General features: G+C 40.0%; 1 protein-coding gene across 1 annotated transcript in view; it reads left to right on the plus strand.

Moving 5' to 3' along the window:
• Window positions 1–17,634, plus strand: part of Gemin5 (gem (nuclear organelle) associated protein 5) — a 61,213-nt gene that overhangs the window by 13,744 nt on the left and 29,835 nt on the right. The window contains 7 exon segments of the mRNA XM_013035824.1: window positions 2,049–2,131; window positions 4,696–4,832; window positions 7,487–7,560; window positions 8,440–8,621; window positions 11,637–11,776; window positions 14,240–14,411; window positions 16,420–16,644. Coding sequence (XP_012891278.1) covers window positions 2,049–2,131; window positions 4,696–4,832; window positions 7,487–7,560; window positions 8,440–8,621; window positions 11,637–11,776; window positions 14,240–14,411; window positions 16,420–16,644 — 1,013 coding nt within the window.

The following is a 17,634-nucleotide window of genomic DNA, read 5'->3' on the forward strand; positions in this document are numbered from 1 at the left end:
AAAAAAAAATAGAAATTACATGCTGGTGGGTTATCTGTGATCCTGGCTACTCAGAAAGCTGAAATCTGAGGATTAAGGCTTAAATAATACATAGACTCTGCTGAATTTCAAGTAAACTCCTGTTTTTTGTTGTTGTTGTTGTTGGTTTTGGTTGTTTTGTTTTTTGGGCTTGATGTTTTTACTGTGACTACTGGAAAGCTCTGAGTGACTTATGTAGCTTACATTCAAGTTGTTCCAGAGGCTTCGTCATAGGCCACAGCTGTTCACTTGAGTAGCCACAAAGCTCTAAGTGACTATTAATACTTAAAGTAAGCAAAATTAAAGAAAATTAAGACTTTAGTTCCTCAATTACACTAGCCACATTTCAAATAAAAAAATTGGAAAAAAAATTCAAGTTTCAGTGAGTATAATAAGGTTTGTTTGTTTTTCCAGTCCTGGGGCTTGAACTCAGGGCCTGGGCACTGTCCCTGAACTTCTTTTGCTCAAGGCTAGCACCCTACCACTTGAGCCACAGCACCACTTCTCCTTATTTGCAATAACTAGTATATATCTGAGACAAGCAGAAAAGGTCAGATAAGATGATGTTAAGCAAAATGAACCCCAAGATAAGGACGCAAGTGGTTTTTTTCTTTCTTGCTATTGTTTCTAATGTATTTATAAGGCACCCTGTGATTTTTGTTGTTGTTGTTTTGTATGTCCCTCTCCCACGGTAATACCCCTGTTTTCACTGTATTTGATGTTGGTATGGGGAACGGAAGGGAAAAAACAAATTGTTTAAATAGGGATACAAGTTGACCCATTGCAACAATGAGATGTACAAGATGGTATGTTGAAAAATGAACTTTACAATTTAGGCAGCGGGTGGGAGGGGGGATGGTAGGAGAAAAACAAAGGAGGAGGCACCAACGCTTGATAAGAAATGTACTCATTACTTTGCTTATGTGATTGTAACTCCTATGTACAGTCTTTTCATAATAAAAAACTTATTTTTTTAAAAAAAAAGGTGAATTTTCAGGACAACACTAATAAAGTTACGTAGTTGGAGGAAGGATATTGCTGTAGTTTTAGGTATCCACGCCATATATAGCTTACTCTGTCTCTTAGTTGGAGAAATTCTGGTTCGTTATCTAGAGTGATTTCTATCAATTTGTCAGGTACATAAAAATAAATAATGCCACAGTTGGTTCAGTTCTTGATTTTGGAGTTCTAAAATCACACCTAGAAGATAATTTGTATTAGAAGTCATACAGTGTGGTGATTGTGTCCAAAGCATGCTTTACTGACAAACATCACTAGAAAACCTTAAGAGCAAGGTTTCCTTAAAAAGAGTCAATTTGGAAAATCAGTCTATACTCAATCTTGTCACATTAAGAATATATTTGCGGGGCTGGGAAGGTGGCTCAGTGGTAGAGCGCTTGCCTTGCATGCCAGAGGCCCTGGGTTCGATTCCTCAGCACCACATAAGCAAAAAGAAAAAATCCGGAAGTGGCACTGTGGCTCAAGTGGTAGAGCGCTAGCCTTGAGCTGAAGAGCTGAGGGACAGCGCCCAGGCCCAGAGTTCAGGCCCCACGACCGGACCCAAAAAAAAAAAAAAAGAATATATTTGAATAGTGACTATATGGCTAGCAATAACTTTAAATAATTGAAATTTTCTGTCTTAACAGGTAGAATTAGTAGCTTCTTAGATTTCTAGTTGTCAGAACTTTTATATTTCTACAATGTTATAGCAACGCTAGGATACTTGACAATTATGAAATGGGCTGCTTAGAGGGACAGATAAGAAAACAGTTCCAAACTGGCCAGATGGATGAGAATTGACTTGTTTTTTCTAGGTAAGGTGTATTTAGGGCTAGTTTTTATATATTAGGTATTATCTCATATATGAAGTGCTTTTTTACAATCAACTGGAAAAGGTACTGAAATTACTTTTTTCTATGAATAACTGAGTTTGTAATAAAGTCATTTTAGACAAAGATGGTCTGTTTTCCACTATTCCTTTTTATTATTTAAATCTTCTTCTTTGTTCTGCACCACCTCCACCTGCAAAGACCTCCACAGATTTCTAGCACGTATCATAAGAAGACTGTGTACACATTAGCCTGGGGTCCACCAGTGCCTCCCATGCCACTCGGTAAGTGTGTGCATCATTCTTTAACAAATACGTAGGGTTTTCTTTCACTTGAATCCTAAGGCATTAAAAGTAGAAGGAAGCCAGGTGTGGTGGCTCACGCCTGTAATCCTAGCTACTCAGGAGGCTGAGAGCTGAGAATCTCGGTTCAAAGCCAGCTCGGGTAGGAAAGGCTGTGAGACTCTTATTGCCAATAAGCCACTCAGAAAACTGGAAGTGGTGCTGTGTCTCAAATGGTAATGTGCTAGCCTTGAGCTGAAGAGCTGAGGGACAACGCCCAGGCCCAGAGTTCAAGCTCCACAACCAACCAAAAAATGTAGAAGGAATTGTAAATGTCCTAAGTCACTGACTGTATTTGTGGTTTTCTGTGTACCCAGGGGTCCATGAAAGCATCAGTAGCAAGTGACAAATTGGAGTATCTAGGAAAAACAATTTACCTATAAACTCCCCTAACCTCTAAAGCATTATTAAGTTATCAGAACTTAAGCAGCCTTCAGTAATAGTTTTTTCATTTCAACGGAAGGATTGCTGTATGCACTAGGGAAATACTTGATTTAGAAATGCTATAGTTTAGTTATAGGAATTCTTGCAGTTCTGTATATTTAAATGCCCAAAGAATGGAATACTTATATTTTTGTGTGTATATGGCATTACTGGGACTTGATCTCAGTGGTCTCCCTCACATTTTCACTCAAGCCTGGCACTTTACCACTTAAGCCACGCCTCCACTTCTGGTTTTTTGCTGGTTACTTGGAGATGAGTCTCACCATCAAGCTTCCTGCTCAGGCTGTCTTTATAAACTAGCCTCAGATCTCAGACTTCTGAGTAGTAAGGATCACAGGCATGGGTTACTGGTGCCCAGCTTAGAATACTGATTTCATTTTCTTTGTATATGAAAAAAATTAAAGATTGATTTGCTAAAATTTTAATTTTTGTATGAAAGTTGAAATTTTATAGCTATCTTTGAAAGTCCTAGAATTTTTTTAAAAGGGATTTTTTAAGTAAAGGGACTATCCATAGACTGGTTAATTTATAAGCAATGAAATTTTATTTGGCTTAATGTTCTGGAAAGTTAAAGAGCACAGCATTCAGGTCTTTTTGCTGTGTCTCCCTATAAAGAAAGGTAGAAAGGCAAAAGAACATGAATAAGAAACAGTGTGAGAGGGAACTGCTTTTGCAACCAAATCATTTTCATAATGAAGTCATCTACAAAGGCAGAGCTCTCCTACATGATAATCTTTTTTTTTTTGCTGGCTGTAGGGCTTGAATTCAGACCTAGACACTGTCCCTGAGCTCTTTTGCTCAAGGGTAGTGCTCTACTACTTCAAGCCACAGCCCCACTTCTGGCTTTCTGGTGGTTAAGTGGAGATAGGAATTCGACAGACTTTCCTGCCCATGCTGGGATTGAACTGCGATTCTCAGATCTCATCCTCCTGAGTAGCTAGTATTACAGGGATGGGCCACCAGCGCCTGGCTTGAGAATCCATGTATTAATACAGTTACAGTGTCAGTTAAATTTCAACATGAGTTTTAGAGGAGACATCCAAACTATAGTAGTAATCATAAAATCAATTAAATCTCATGGCCTTTGGGAAGATACAGGTAAAAAAAAAATCAATTACTTGTCAATCTAGGAAGTACTAAATGCTCACTGTTTTTCTCAAACATTGTGTTAATTCTTGCCTTTGAATCGTCATAGATCGTAATATTACTACTTAATATGACAGCTGATAACCTTTAAAATAATGAGAATGGCTAGGTGCCAATGGCCCACACCTGTACTCCTAGCTATTCAGGGGGCTGAGATTTGAGGATCATGGTTAGAAGCCAGCCTAGGCAGGAAAGTCTTTGAGACTCTTAGCTCTAACTAATCACAGAAAAAGCTAGAAGTGACGCTGTAACTTGAGAGGTAGAGCACTAGCCTTGAGCAAAAGGAACTCAGGGATAGTACCCAGTCCCATAGTTCAAGCCCCAGGACTGGCAATAAACAAACAAAAAGAAACTGCTAGACAGATACCTTGAAAGTAGAAAGTATAGGAATCTCTAGAAATAAAGCCAGGCTTCCCCAAAGCAGTGGTGATAAGGCTAAGATCTGATATATTAATGTGATTTGTCTTAATACTGAAGCTGTCTAAAATCCTACACTCCTCTAAATGTCAAAATTGAAAACATAGGGGTTTTAGTATTAAATATGACTTGATTTTAAAAGCAAGATTTTTCATATATCTGCTAATAAAATCTGGATGATTAAAAGAAATTAATTTCATGGGGAATATGGGCAAGAATTCTCATAATTTTTGGTTTGGGAATATTTTTTCCTGATTCCAGCTTTGATGTCACAGAAAAATGTTTAAAATAAATGTGCTGTGTTTTAGAAATTATCATAGAATAAAGAATATCTCCTTTTACTTGTCCCTACAGCTATGTACAGGATGGAAAGAATTTATTCCAGTTTATTATTGGAATGTTTCAGGTTTTTATTTCTTGATTCTCCTAGTCAGATAGTCATACTCTGGAAACAAACACTTAAGTTGTTGAAAACTCATAACCTTTGTTTTCTGCCTTAGGAGGAGAAGGAGACAGACCTTCCCTCACTTTATACAGCTGTGGAGGGGAAGGGATTGTCTTACAGCATAACCCCTGGAAGCTGAGTGGTGAGGCCTTTGACATCAACAAACTCATCAGGGACACCAATTCTACCAAAGTGAGTTGCCGTCTGAAGCCTCCTCTCAGGTTCTTCTGTTCCCATCTTGCATGCTACATTCCATACTAGCGATATCCACCATGCTAGTCACACTTCTTAGGTTTTGTTGAAAGGCTATAATTGAATGTATGTGTAATCTTAGGGGACTTTATCATTGAGTGACATGAAGAAATCCAGTCCTCAATTGCAGTGATTTATGATGAGCTTCCATATTTTAACCATAAAGCTTCCTTTTTAGGTCAAAATGATGCCACGGCAAAAAAAAAAGACCATAATAGGGTTTCCACATCCAACCACAAAGTATTTTTATTCAAGATACATTACAGTAAGCTAGCCTTACTTCCAGATTTATTACTTGTGTTTTCACCATATATAAGTTTTTAGCCAGGTGCCCATTGGCTCATACCTGAAATCCTAGCTGCTCAGGAGGTTGAGATCTGAGGATCCCCAGTTCAAATCCAGACAGGGCAGGCGCATCCATGAGATTCTTATCTCCAGTGAATCAGCAGAAAACCAGAAAAGGCTCTGTGGGCATTGTGGCTCTGTACATGCCATTAGGAAGTTGAGATGATACAGAGTAGCTCTCAGAATTGGATTCCTGTCAGATTTGTGTGTGTGTCAGCCCTGGTTTGTTTTGTTTTGTTTTTCTTTAGGCTAGTGTTCTACCATTTTCCATAGCTCTACTTTCAGCATTTTTGGTTATTCAAGATAAGGGATATAGTGTTCCTTCCTGCCCAGTGTGGTTAACCACAATTCTCAGATCTTAGCCTCTTGAGTAGCCAGATTATAGACATGATCCACAGGTTCCTGGCTATGTTACTTATATTTAAATCAAATGATCTGCTGAGTGTTTTCCTGTATTTTGTGAAAATATGCATCCCCAAAATAAATAGTAAAAGACAAAGTAAATGTTACTGTGATTCTCCCAAACAGACAGACAAACAAAAAAAAGTACATAATTTGCTAATTTAAGTGAAAAAGTAAAAATTTTGGAGTTGTTGAAAGGCTGCATATATTTAGTAATATTTGGGATCCAGTGCCTTCAAGATAAAGAGCATGATCAGTATTAATGTATACAACAATTTTTATGTCATTAATGTAGCCCACTTCATGTAGTATCAAATTACTGATGCTCAGAGCTACTATCTATATGGTGACCATGGAATTCTAAAATGTTCAGTCTGCCTGAGTATTTTCAGTTTTCCTTAGTACCAGTTACCATTGAACCATAAATTTAGATACTAGGAGTTTTCTGTAGGCAATTTACTTTTAAGGAAAATTATTCATTTTAACTACTTATTTAAAGTCCAAGACTAGGACTCAAACTTGGTACTTGATGCTTTCGATCCCTAGCTAATGGGCTACCAAATGAACCATGCTTTCAACCCTAATTTCTGATTTTAAAAAGCCAGAAAAGATAGGGCTGAAAATGTGGCTTAGTGGTAGAGTGCTTGCCTAGCATGCATGAAGACCTGGGCTCAGCTCCTCAGCACAACATAAACAAGAAGCTGGAAGTGGTACTCTGGTTCAAATGGTAGTGTGCTAGCCTTGAGCACAGAGAGGCTCAGGGACAGAGCCCAGGCTCTGAGTTCAAGCTCCAGGACTGGCAAAAAAAAAGCCAGAAAAGATAATAGTGATAATAATTCTTTGATATCCTTCACCCAGAAACTCACATTTAATTATGTTTGGTTTAATGTTCTTTCAGTATACTTATATGTCATCTTTTTGTTTTTATTTCTGTGTGTACTAGAGCTTCAAATCAGTACCTTACCCTCTCACAGAAACTAGGCATTGATGCCTTATGCCTATAATACTGACTACTTCAGAGGCTGAGATCTGAGGATCAAGGTTCTAGTCCAGCCTGGGCAAGAGAGTCTGTGAGATACTTATCTCTAATTAACCTCCAAAATAAATTGGGAAGTGGAGCTATGGCTCAAGTAGTAGGCACCAGCCTTGAGGGAAAAGGCCAAATGAGAAAGCAAGGTCTTGAGTTCAAGCCCATATAATAGCACACAAAAAAGTTAATTTCCTTTCGCTTGAGCACTGTAATAAATTGCTTATTAATATTTTCTTAAATTTTAATTACATATTAATATCCAGTAATTAAAAAAATATTCCTGTTTAACAAGTTTTTAATGGCAGTTAAGGATCAGAGGTATGTACAAGGAATTTTGACTGGAAATAGGTATTTGCAAGCTCTTCATAGGCATAAGATAGTTGATAGTATGAAGTAGGCTAAAGAAACCAGCAAGAATAGGGTCCACACAGTCTTGGGGAATATTAACATATTAGACTATTGGTGATTGTGGGAAAAAACAACTTTGGAAGAATAGAAGAGTGTGCAGCTTTTTGTTAAGGACCTTGAAACCTGGGCTGTCAAGTGGACACATTATAAAAGTCATCTTAGTTAACTTTATTTTACAAGTTAAACATGACTGACATTTAGTTCTAACTGTCCTCTGTCCCATTAAATAAATCATTCTTAGAATACTTTTTCTTAGTAACTCTTTAACTTGCCTACAAGAATGGCTACCATGTAATTAGGATGTGTTTAACCCTATGGATTTTTTTTTAATTTTGTTATCAGCATTGATTTGTAAGATGTGTAGAGAAAAACATATTTATAGTCAGAATTGGTTTGTTTTGCTTTCTAGTACAAATTGCCTGTACACACGGAGATCAGCTGGAAAGCAGATGGCAAAATCATGGCTCTTGGCAATGAAGATGGGTATGTGTTTGTTTCCTTTTAAAAAAGAAAAAACTCTTTATAAAATGATAGCCTTTCTATACAACAGCTTAATAATAACAATAAAATTATGTTTAAAGAAAAAACGAAGCTGGGCTCTGGTGGCTCACACCTGTAATCCTAGTAATGAGGAGGATGAGATCTGAGGATCACAGTTCAAAGCCAGCCCAGGCAGGCAAATCCAAGAGGCTCTTATCTCTAACAAACCACCAGAAAACTGGAAGTGTGGCTGTGGCTCAGGTGGTAGAGCACTTGCCTTGAGCTGCAGAGCTGAGGAACAATGCCAAGGCCCAAAGTTCAAGCCCTACAACCAACAAAAAAATAAAAAGGGGGGGGGCATAATTGCCTACTTTTATCACAATATGGCAATTATTATCTATAATGTTAGTTAGGGAGCCTCAGGTATATCAAGTAATCATAGGAAGAAATTAATTTTAGGTGTCATTATATCTTATCCAATGCCAGACATTACTTCATTAATTTATTTTACTTTTTCTTAACACTGTTCATTATGAATGCCCAGTAGCACAATTTCTTAGAAATTGTAAAGATTTCTTAAAGCTAGATAAATTTATTTCAAAGAATAGCATTTTGTACTTGGTTCTTTTTTTTTTTTTAAGATGAGGTTTCATTCTGTAGCCTTATGTTATTGACCTGGAACTCAGGCTGGTTTCACTTTCATGATCCTTCTAACTCAGCCTCCCAAGTTTAGTGTTTACAAACATATACAGCTCAGGATTCCTTGGGAGAGAAGACCTTTTCAGAAATGAAAAGAGCTATTCTCTTCCTTAGACTAAGTGGCTTTTTGCATTTAGCAATATGTTATTAACATTTCTTTCCCTGGTATGTTTCTTATTTCAGATCAATAGAAATATTTCAGGTTCCCAACTTGAAGCTGATCTGCATCATCCAGCAGCATCACAAACTTGTGAACACCATTACCTGGCATCATGAACATGGCAGCCAACCGGAGCTCAGCTATCTGATGGCCTCGGGCTCCAACAATGCAGTCATTTATGTACACAATCTGAAAACTGTCATAGGTAATATTTGGTTATTCCTTCCTGTGCTCAGCTACTTGACATCTGTTCTTTGTTTTTACTTTCTTTTTAGCATTTAATTACTATTTCCTCCTTTTTCAAAAGTAACATTTATCTACTTCACAATTCATCCAAACGTGATGTTAATGTAGAAAACAGTTGTTGGATACCAATGGCTCACGCTTTTTTGTTTTGTTAATCTTTCATTTTTTTTATTATCAAGGTGATGTACAGAGGGGTTACAGTTACATAAGGTAATAAGTACATTTCTTGTCAAACTTGTTACCCCCTTCTCTCATTTTTCTTTTTCTAATTTCCCTCTCCTCAGATCCTGGTTTAAAGCTAGCCTGGGCAGAAAAGTCACTTATTTCCAGTTAACCAATAAAAAGTTGGAAGTTGAGATAAGGCTCTAGTGGTAGAGTGCCAGCCTTGAGCAATAACACTAAGCAAGATGGAGAGGCCTAGTTCAGACTCCATTACTTACTCACTTAGTCAAATGGATGACACTCATACACAAAACAACCTAGTTTTGTGTGTGTGTGTGTATGTGTGTGTGTATCAATTGTGGGCTTGAACTCTGGGCCTGGGTGCTGTCCATAAGCTCTTCAGCTAAAAGCTAGCACTCTGCCAGTTGAGCCACAGTGCCACTTCTGGTTTTCTGAGTGATTTATTGGAGATGAGTCTCATGGGTGACTCAAGCCTGCAATCCTAGCTACTCTGGAGGCTGAGATCTGAGGATCACGGTTCAAAGCCAGCCTGTGCAGGAAAAGTTCATGAGACTCTTATTTCTAATAAGCCACTCAGAAAACTGGAAGTGATGCTGTGGCTCAAGTGGTAGAGCTCTTAAGCTGAAGAGCTGAGGGAGAGTGCCCAGGCCCAGAGTTTTTTTTTTTTTTTTAATTTTATTTTATTTTATTTGTGAACATACTGTACAGAGGGGTTACAGCTACCTAAGTCAGGTAAAGAGTACATTTCTTTTTGGACAATGTCACCCCTTCCCTTGCTCTCTCTCAGTTTTTCTCTCTCACTGTTTTGTTGTTATAGTTGTTGATTTTTGTTATTATAAAGGGTAATGTACAGATGGGTTACAGTTAATGTAAGTCAGGAAATGAGTACATTCCTTTTTGGACAATGTCACCCCTTCCCTTACTCCCATTTTTCCTTATGTCCTCACCCACAAATTTTATAGTTCATTTTCAACATAGTGTCTAGTGGGTACCACTGATGGATCTGTTCACCCTTTGTGCCTTCATTTCTGTGCAACCCTTCCCCCCCTCTAATCCCACCTTCCCAAAGGAAGACTAAAAAAAAAAAAGAAAACAACAACAGAAAAAAATCCTCTTGTTTCCATTTCCTAATCATATCTAGCTTTTGTTTTGGATTTTGTGCCACTACTGGGGCTTGAACTCATGGAGCTGTCCCTTAGCCTTTTTGCTCAAGTCTGAGGTTACCACTTGAACCATACTTCCACTCCTGGATTTTGAATGGTTAAGTGGAGTAAGAGTTTTCACTGGCTTTCTTACCTGGGCTGGCTTCAGTCCATGATCCTCAGGTCTCAATCTTCTACGTAGCTAGTGTTTCAGGAATGAGCAACTAGTGATGCTTGGCTTACATTAGATAGTTCAAATTTAAAAGAAAGTTGCAAGATGGGCTGGGAATGTGGTTTAGTGGAGGAGTACTTGCCTAGCATGCATGAAGCACTGCGTACCACATAGACAGAAAAAAGCCAGAAGTGGCGCTAATTCCTCAAGTGGTAGAGCACTAGCCTTGACCACAAGAGAGGCTCAGGGACAGTGCCTAGGCCCTAAGTGTATGCTCCAGGACTGGCAAAGAGAGAGAGAAAGATAAAAGGAAGTTGCAGGAGAAATACAAAAGAAATCTTATTTATACTTTCCTGGGTTCATTAAGTTTTAGCATTTTGTCACATTTGATATGTGTAAAACAGTAGTCTTATAGATGCTCCTGCAGTTTTTTTGTTTGTTTGTTTGTTTTGTTGGTCATGGGCCTGAACTCTGGGCCTGGGCTCTGTCCCTCAGCTCTTCAGCTCAAGGCTAGCGCTCTGCCATTTCTGGCTTTTTTCTACTTATGTGGTGCTGAAGAATTGAACCCAGGGCCTCACGCATGCAAAGCACACACTCTACAACTGAGCCACCTTCCCAGCCCCAACGCTTCACAAATTTGTGTGTCATCCTTACACAGGAGCCATGCTAATGTTCTCTATGTCCTTCCAATTTTAGTATATGTGTTGCTGAATGGAGCACTGCAGTTTGGTTTTTATCTGTATTTTTTTCCTCCCTCATAATAAACTTCATTTTATACCTTTTTACCTAGGAAGTATTAACAAGAATATTATTTTCCTGGTTTTTGTTTTTGTTTTTTGTCAGTCGTGGGGCTTGAACTCAGGATCTAGGCTCTGTTCCCGAGCCTCTTTTGTGCTCAAGGCTAGCAATCTACCACTGGGCCACAGCAGTACTTCTGGCTTTTTCTGAGTATTTTATTAGAGGTAAAAGTCTCAGGGCTGGGAAGGTGGTTCAGTGGTGGAGCGCTTGCCTTGCATGCCTGAGGCCCTGGGTTCGATTCCTCAGCACCACATAAGTAAAAAAAAAACCGGAAGTGGCGCTGTGGCTCAAGTGGTAGAGCGCTAGCCTTGAGCTGAAGAGCTGAGGGACAGTGCCCAGGCCCTGAGTTTAGGCCCACGACCGGACTCAAAAAAAAAAAAAAAAACAGTCTCGGGACTTTCGTGCCCATGCTACCTTGGAACTGCAGTCCTTAGATCCCAGCTTCCTAAGTAGCTAGGATTACAGGCATGAGCCTCCAGCATCTGTCTTATTATTTTCCTTTTGTTGGCTTTCAGAAGGGAATTGTGAAAGCTAACACTTTTCATGGTAAATTTGTATCAGACCCTGATAATGTACCCTATTCTGACCCAGAAGACAGTATTGCCTGCTAAAAATCACCTAGGTCTGAAAAAAATCTTGACTCTGGCCTTGTTACCACCGTTCTCTGTCCTTCTCTTAGAGAGCAATCCTGAGTCTCCAGTGACCATGACAGAACCCTACCGGACCCTCTCAGGACACACAGCTAAGATTACCAGTCTGGCGTGGAGCCCACATCATGATGGGAGGCTAGTGTCTGCTTCCTACGATGGAACAGCACAGGTACTGTTGTGTCCTTAACCTGTCCTCAACCCTGAGGGTTCCTCACTGTGCATTTGAATCTAAGAACTAAGGAGACATCAAAGTGTGTCTCCTGCTGGGCGCTGGTGGCTCACACCTGTAATCCTAGCTACTCAGGAGGCTGAGATCTGAGGGTTGTGGTTCAGAGCCAGCCCAGGCAGGAAAGTCTGAGACTCTTAACTCCAATTAACCATCAGAAAACCGGAAGTGGTGCTGTGACTCCTAAGTGGTAGAGCGCTCGCCTTGAGCTGAAGAGCTCAGGGACAGTGCCCAGGACCAGAGTTCGGGCCCCAGAACCAACAAAAAAAAGTGCCTTCTGACAAAACTTCAGTCTGGTTTAAATGAGTAGCTGGACAGACTGCACATGTTTTGTACTGGTTTTTCTTTTTTTGCACCATTAGTTAGGCTTAAACTTAAGGGTTTCACGCCCTAAGTTTTCACACAAGGCTGGCATTCTTCTACTTGAGCCACAGTGCAAGTGCTCAAGAGCCTTTTGGTGGTTAATTGGAGATAAGAGTCTGATGGGCTTTCTTGCCTCGGCTGGCTTTAAATCTTGATTGAACCTCAGTTCTCAGCATCCTAAGTAGCTAGGACTACAGTCATGTACCCCATACAGACATACGCAATTGTTTTAAACACAAATGTTGGCTAATTGCAAAAATAATTGAGTATTTTTGGTTGGTTTATGGTTTTTGCTTTTGTTTTTGTATTTTTTTTTTTTTTGACACAAGAATCTCTCACTATGTCATTTAGGCTGGCCTCAAACTCTAGATCTTTCTTTTTTTTTTTTAGGTCCGGTTGTGAGGCCTGAACTCTGGGCCTGGGCGCTGTCCCTCAGCTCTTCAGCTCAAGGCTAGCGCTCTACCACTTGAGCCACAGCGCCACTTCCGGCTTTTTTCTTTTTGCTTATGTGGTGCTGAGGAGTCGAACCCAGGGCCTCAGGCATGCAAGGCAAGCACTGTACCACTGAGCCACCTTCCCAGCCCCAAACTCTAGATCTTTCTAACTTAGCTTTCTGCTTGCTGTAATTACAAGCCTGCACTATCATACTTGGCACAGAAACAATTTTATAATAAGTTGGTTAAGTCAGAAACTTCCACACCCTAAAAAATAAAGATGAAATGCCAGACCAGGTCTTCCAAGTAGGAGTTCCAGATTGTCCTTAGCAGCTAAGAAACTTGGCAACTGGAGAACTGGTAGATGTCTAACTTGGTGTTGAATTGTAATTGAGCTCTTTGCACAAAGCTGGGCGCCATGAAAAAGGGCTGCCTTTGGTGAAATGGCCACAGGATAATTCAAGAGATACCAAGTACCTGTGTGGCTCACTCCTGTAATCCTAGCTACTCAGGATGCCAGGATCTTAGAATTGAGGTTCAGCCTGGGCAGGAAAATCTGAGAGATTCTTACCTTCAATTAACTAGCAAAAAGCTGGAATTGGAGCTGTGGTTTAAGCAGTAGAGAACTAGCCGTAAGCGAAAGACGTAAGGGTCAGCATCCAGACCCTGAATTCAAGACTCAGTATTAGCACCAAAAAAAGAGAATTGATCATTTTCCTAGGAACTCAAAAATGAGAATCATAGGACAGGAAATGGGGCTCATGCTTGCCTAGCATGCATGAAACCCTGGGTTCAATTCCTCAGTACCACATACACAGAAAAAGCCAGAAGTGGCACTGTGGCTCAAGTAGAAGTACTAGCCTTGAGCAAAAGCAGCTTAGGGACAGTGCCTAGGCCCTGAGTTCAAGCCCAGAGTGGTCAAAAATAATAATAATATTATTATTATCTTTAGTAATTAGACCTCTAATTTTCTTTTTTAATTAGTGCGTATTTGTTGTATAAGAGAGAGGTTGTATATGTATATAGTATATGTCTTATCCCATCCATTGCCTCCTTCCTTCCCAGTCTTACACTCCAATTAACTGCTAAAAAGCTGGAATTGGAGGTAGAGCACCAGCCTCTAAGGGACAGTACTCCAGGCCCTGGAGTTGAAGTCTTAGTACCAGCACCAAAAAAAAAAAAAAAAGAACCATTCCATAGAAATGATTATATATCCTATAGCATATATTTCTCCACAGGAAATAGTAGTGTCTGGTATTGAGTTCCTAAAAGTCATAAATAACATGAGGAAATAGTGGTCAAAAGTTTAATTTTTTATTATTTATTTTTATTTTTTTTGCCAGTCCTGGGACTTGAACTCAGGACCTGGGTAATGTCCCTGAGCTTCTTTTGCTCAAGGCTAGCATTCTACCACTTGAGCCACTGCGCCACTTCTGGCTTTTTCTTTTTATGTGGTACTGAGGAATCAAGCCCAGGACTTTATGTATGCTAGGCAAGCATTCCCTCACCAAGCCACATTCCCAGCCCCAGTGGTTTTTTGAATAAGTAATTTATTCCTCCCAGGATAACCAGACATTGTCATCGTTCTGTTACATGGTATTGGATGCAGGTGTGGGATACTCTCCGAGAAGAGCCTCTATGCAACTTCCGAGGACATCGAGGCCGACTGCTCTGTGTAGCATGGTCCCCATTGGATCCGGATTGCATCTACTCAGGGGCAGATGACTTCTGCGTGTACAAATGGCTGATTTCCATGCAAGACCATTCTAGGCCTCCTCAAGGTCAGTCAGAGCATGGAGTCCATAAAATGACTGCCCAATAACTTTTCTCTTTTCCTTAGTAATCAAATTGACCAGATCCATACAAATAGCTATTCAGAGCCCCAGCAAGGGAGGCAGGGCCCCTATCATCTAGAGCTTGGTTGCTAAGTATCATTCTTCACTGAAAAGGTTCAGGGTTTTTTTGGGAAATGGAAGGATCTGGGACATGATATTATGCCAAAAAGGCAAGCCATAATCAAAGAGCCAAGGAGAACAAAGGACATAGAAGCCAGCTTGAAGTGGCTGCTGCTACTGATGACATCTGGGACTATTTGAACTTCAAAATCAGAAACAGAAGAAATCCATTTATTTTTATTTATTTATTTTTTGGTCGGTCATGGGGCTTGAACTCTGTGCGTGGGCGCTGTCCCTATGCTCTTCAGCTCAAGGCAAGTGCTCTACCCCTTGAGCCACAGGGCCATTTCTAGTTTTCTAGTGGTTTATTGCAGATAAGAGTCTCACAGACTTTCCTGCCCAGGCTGGCTTTGAACCATGTTCCTCAGATCTCAGCCTCCTGAGTAGCTAGGATTACAGGCGTGAGCCACCAGTGCCCTGCATAGAGATCCATTTCTGATTACCAAAAAATTGACTAATAGTGAACATGACCACCTGATAGAAAAAAAACTAGAAATAATTAGACTATATTACAAACAAGTAGAAGCTGGGAGTTGATGTCTCACATTTGTAATCCTAGCTACTCAGGAGGCTAAGATCTGAGAATTGCAAAAGGCTGGAATTGGAACTGTGGTTCAGGTGGTAGAGTGCTAGCCTTGAGCAAAAGAAACTCACGGACAGAGCCCTGCCTCAGGACCAGCACAAAAAAATAAAATAAGGTAGAAATTTACTCAATTGCTGGATTTACATGAAAACTTCTAAAAGAGTGCTCTTAGCTTTGTCTGTGGTCTCCATCTACTGGAAGTAGCTCATGTTTTTCAGCAGACAAATTTATCACCTGTGTTGAACACAATTCCTACAGTGGAGTTCTTCTACTCAGCAATAAAATAAAATAGAAGATAATAGGCTGGAAGTGTGGCTCAGTTGTAGCATATATATTCTGCATATATATATGTATGTATATATATATGTATATGTATATATATATGCATATATATGCATCTCCCTGGGTTGAATGCATAGAACCAGAAAACAGAGAAAGAGGGAAAAAAACTATAGTTCCCTGTACTAGTGAGACCTGATAGTCAAATGTAGTATGCATGACTGAATTTGAGGGGAATATGGACAGTAGTGATGTACCACTGTTAATTCCTTGACTGAAGTGGTTGTGCTGGGATGATGTTGAGAATGTCCTTATTTTTAGGATATACAATAGGTATTCAAGGGTAATTGGTCATTGTATTTTAATGAAGTCCTGCAAGAGTTTGGTTAACGGTTGTGATGGCTTTTGACTAAAAATTCATTGGGTAGCTCTAGCTACTCAGAAGGCTAAAATCTTAGGATTATGGTTTAAAGACAACTCAGACAAGAAAATTCATGAGACTTTTTTTTGGGGGGGGGGCCGGTCATGGGGCCTGAACTCTGGGCCTGGGCGCTGTCCCTCAGCTCTTCAGCTCAAGGCTAGCACTCTACCACTTGAGCCACAGCACCACTTCCTGCCTTTTTTCTTTTTGCTTATGTGGTGCTGAGGAATCGAACCCAGGGCCTCAGGCATGCAAGGCAAGCGCTGTACCACTGAGCCACCTTCCCAGCCCCAATTCATGAGACTCTTATGCCCAGTTAACCACCAAAAAGCTGGAAGTGGAGATACTGCTCAAGCACTGGCCTTGAGCAAAAAAAGAAGTTCAGGGACAGCACTCAGGCCCTGAGTTCAAGCCCCAGTGTGGCCATCAAAAAAAGCAAGGAAGAAAAGCAAAAAGCTGTCAAAAAGATTATTGTTTTCAGATTACCACGTAGGCATGCTTTTAATAAGAACGTCTTATTTCAATGAGTTTTTCTTTCTGTTTTTTTGTAGGCAAAAAAAGTATTGAATTAGAGAAAAAACGGCTCTCTCAACCTAAGCCAAAGGCCAAGAAAAAGAAAAAACCTACCTTGCGCATGCTTATAAAGCAGGAGTCGCTTGAAGGGAATGAAGAGAGCATAAAGGAGAACTCAGTACCCACGGAGAATGGCGTGTCAGACCAAGAGGGCGAAGAGGAAGCCCAGGAGCCAGAGTCACCCTGTGGCCTCACTACCATGGGTACGTGCACAATCACTTGACTCACTAACTTAGGATTTTGTCATGGCTAGGAAACTAAGCTAGGTCCTTGTTTATTTTGAAACTTCTCTTTCTCACCTGCCTGATATCTCACCTTCTTAACTTAGCTGGTGTCCAGTGCCTTTGGAAATCATTAATTTTCCTTAAAGCTTTATTTCTCTTGAAGTGTTAGAGGAGATCTGTTGGATGGTTAAAGTGGAAATAGTCAAGTTTTGTTTTAAAAAACAAACAAAACCAATTAGGCAGAGTAACATATGGGCCAAAGTAAAATGATAGTGTGTACATAGACTCTTAGGGGAAAAATTCTTAACAGTGTGACATCTTCAACCCCATCTGTAAACATCTGACCTTGGGAGCTACTACTTCAATGTGAACAACAAAGTTTGACCGTCTTACCTCGAGTTCATTCCTAGCTTTTTGTCTTTGTGGAAAAGAAAAGAATTATAAACAGTTATTAGGTTCTTCTAGTCAATTAAGCTGGGGTATAAGCTCTCAGAAATCTGAGAAATCACTAATCTTCCATAGTGAATTCCAGTTCATAGAAGAGAAAAGGTCATTATTGGGTAAAATAGCATTTTTACATAATTTGTACTATCTGGTACTAATTGACTACTGAATGAATAAATAAATCAGATAAGCAGATGCTGTGGGTTACTTAATCTAGAAGGAAGAAAGGAAATTGATTTTCTTCTGGTGGTCGTCCTTGGGTTGTACTCTACCTTGTGTTTTGTAGCTAAGTTCTGTACCTCTTAGAATCACACCTCTTGGGGCTGGGAAGTTGGCTCAGTGGTAGAGCGCTTGCTTTGCATGCCTGAGGCCCTGGGTTCCATTCCTCAGCACCACATAAGAAAAAAGCCAGAAGTGGCGCTGTGGCTCAAGTGGTAGAGCGCTAGCCTTGAGCTGAAGAGCTGAGGGACAGCTCTCAGACCCAGAGTTCAGGCCCCACAACCGGACCCAAAAAAAAGAATCATA

This window comes from Dipodomys ordii, unplaced genomic scaffold (genome assembly GCF_000151885.1).
Source record: "Dipodomys ordii isolate 6190 unplaced genomic scaffold, Dord_2.0 Scaffold224, whole genome shotgun sequence".
Taxonomy (NCBI): domain Eukaryota; kingdom Metazoa; phylum Chordata; class Mammalia; order Rodentia; family Heteromyidae; genus Dipodomys; species Dipodomys ordii.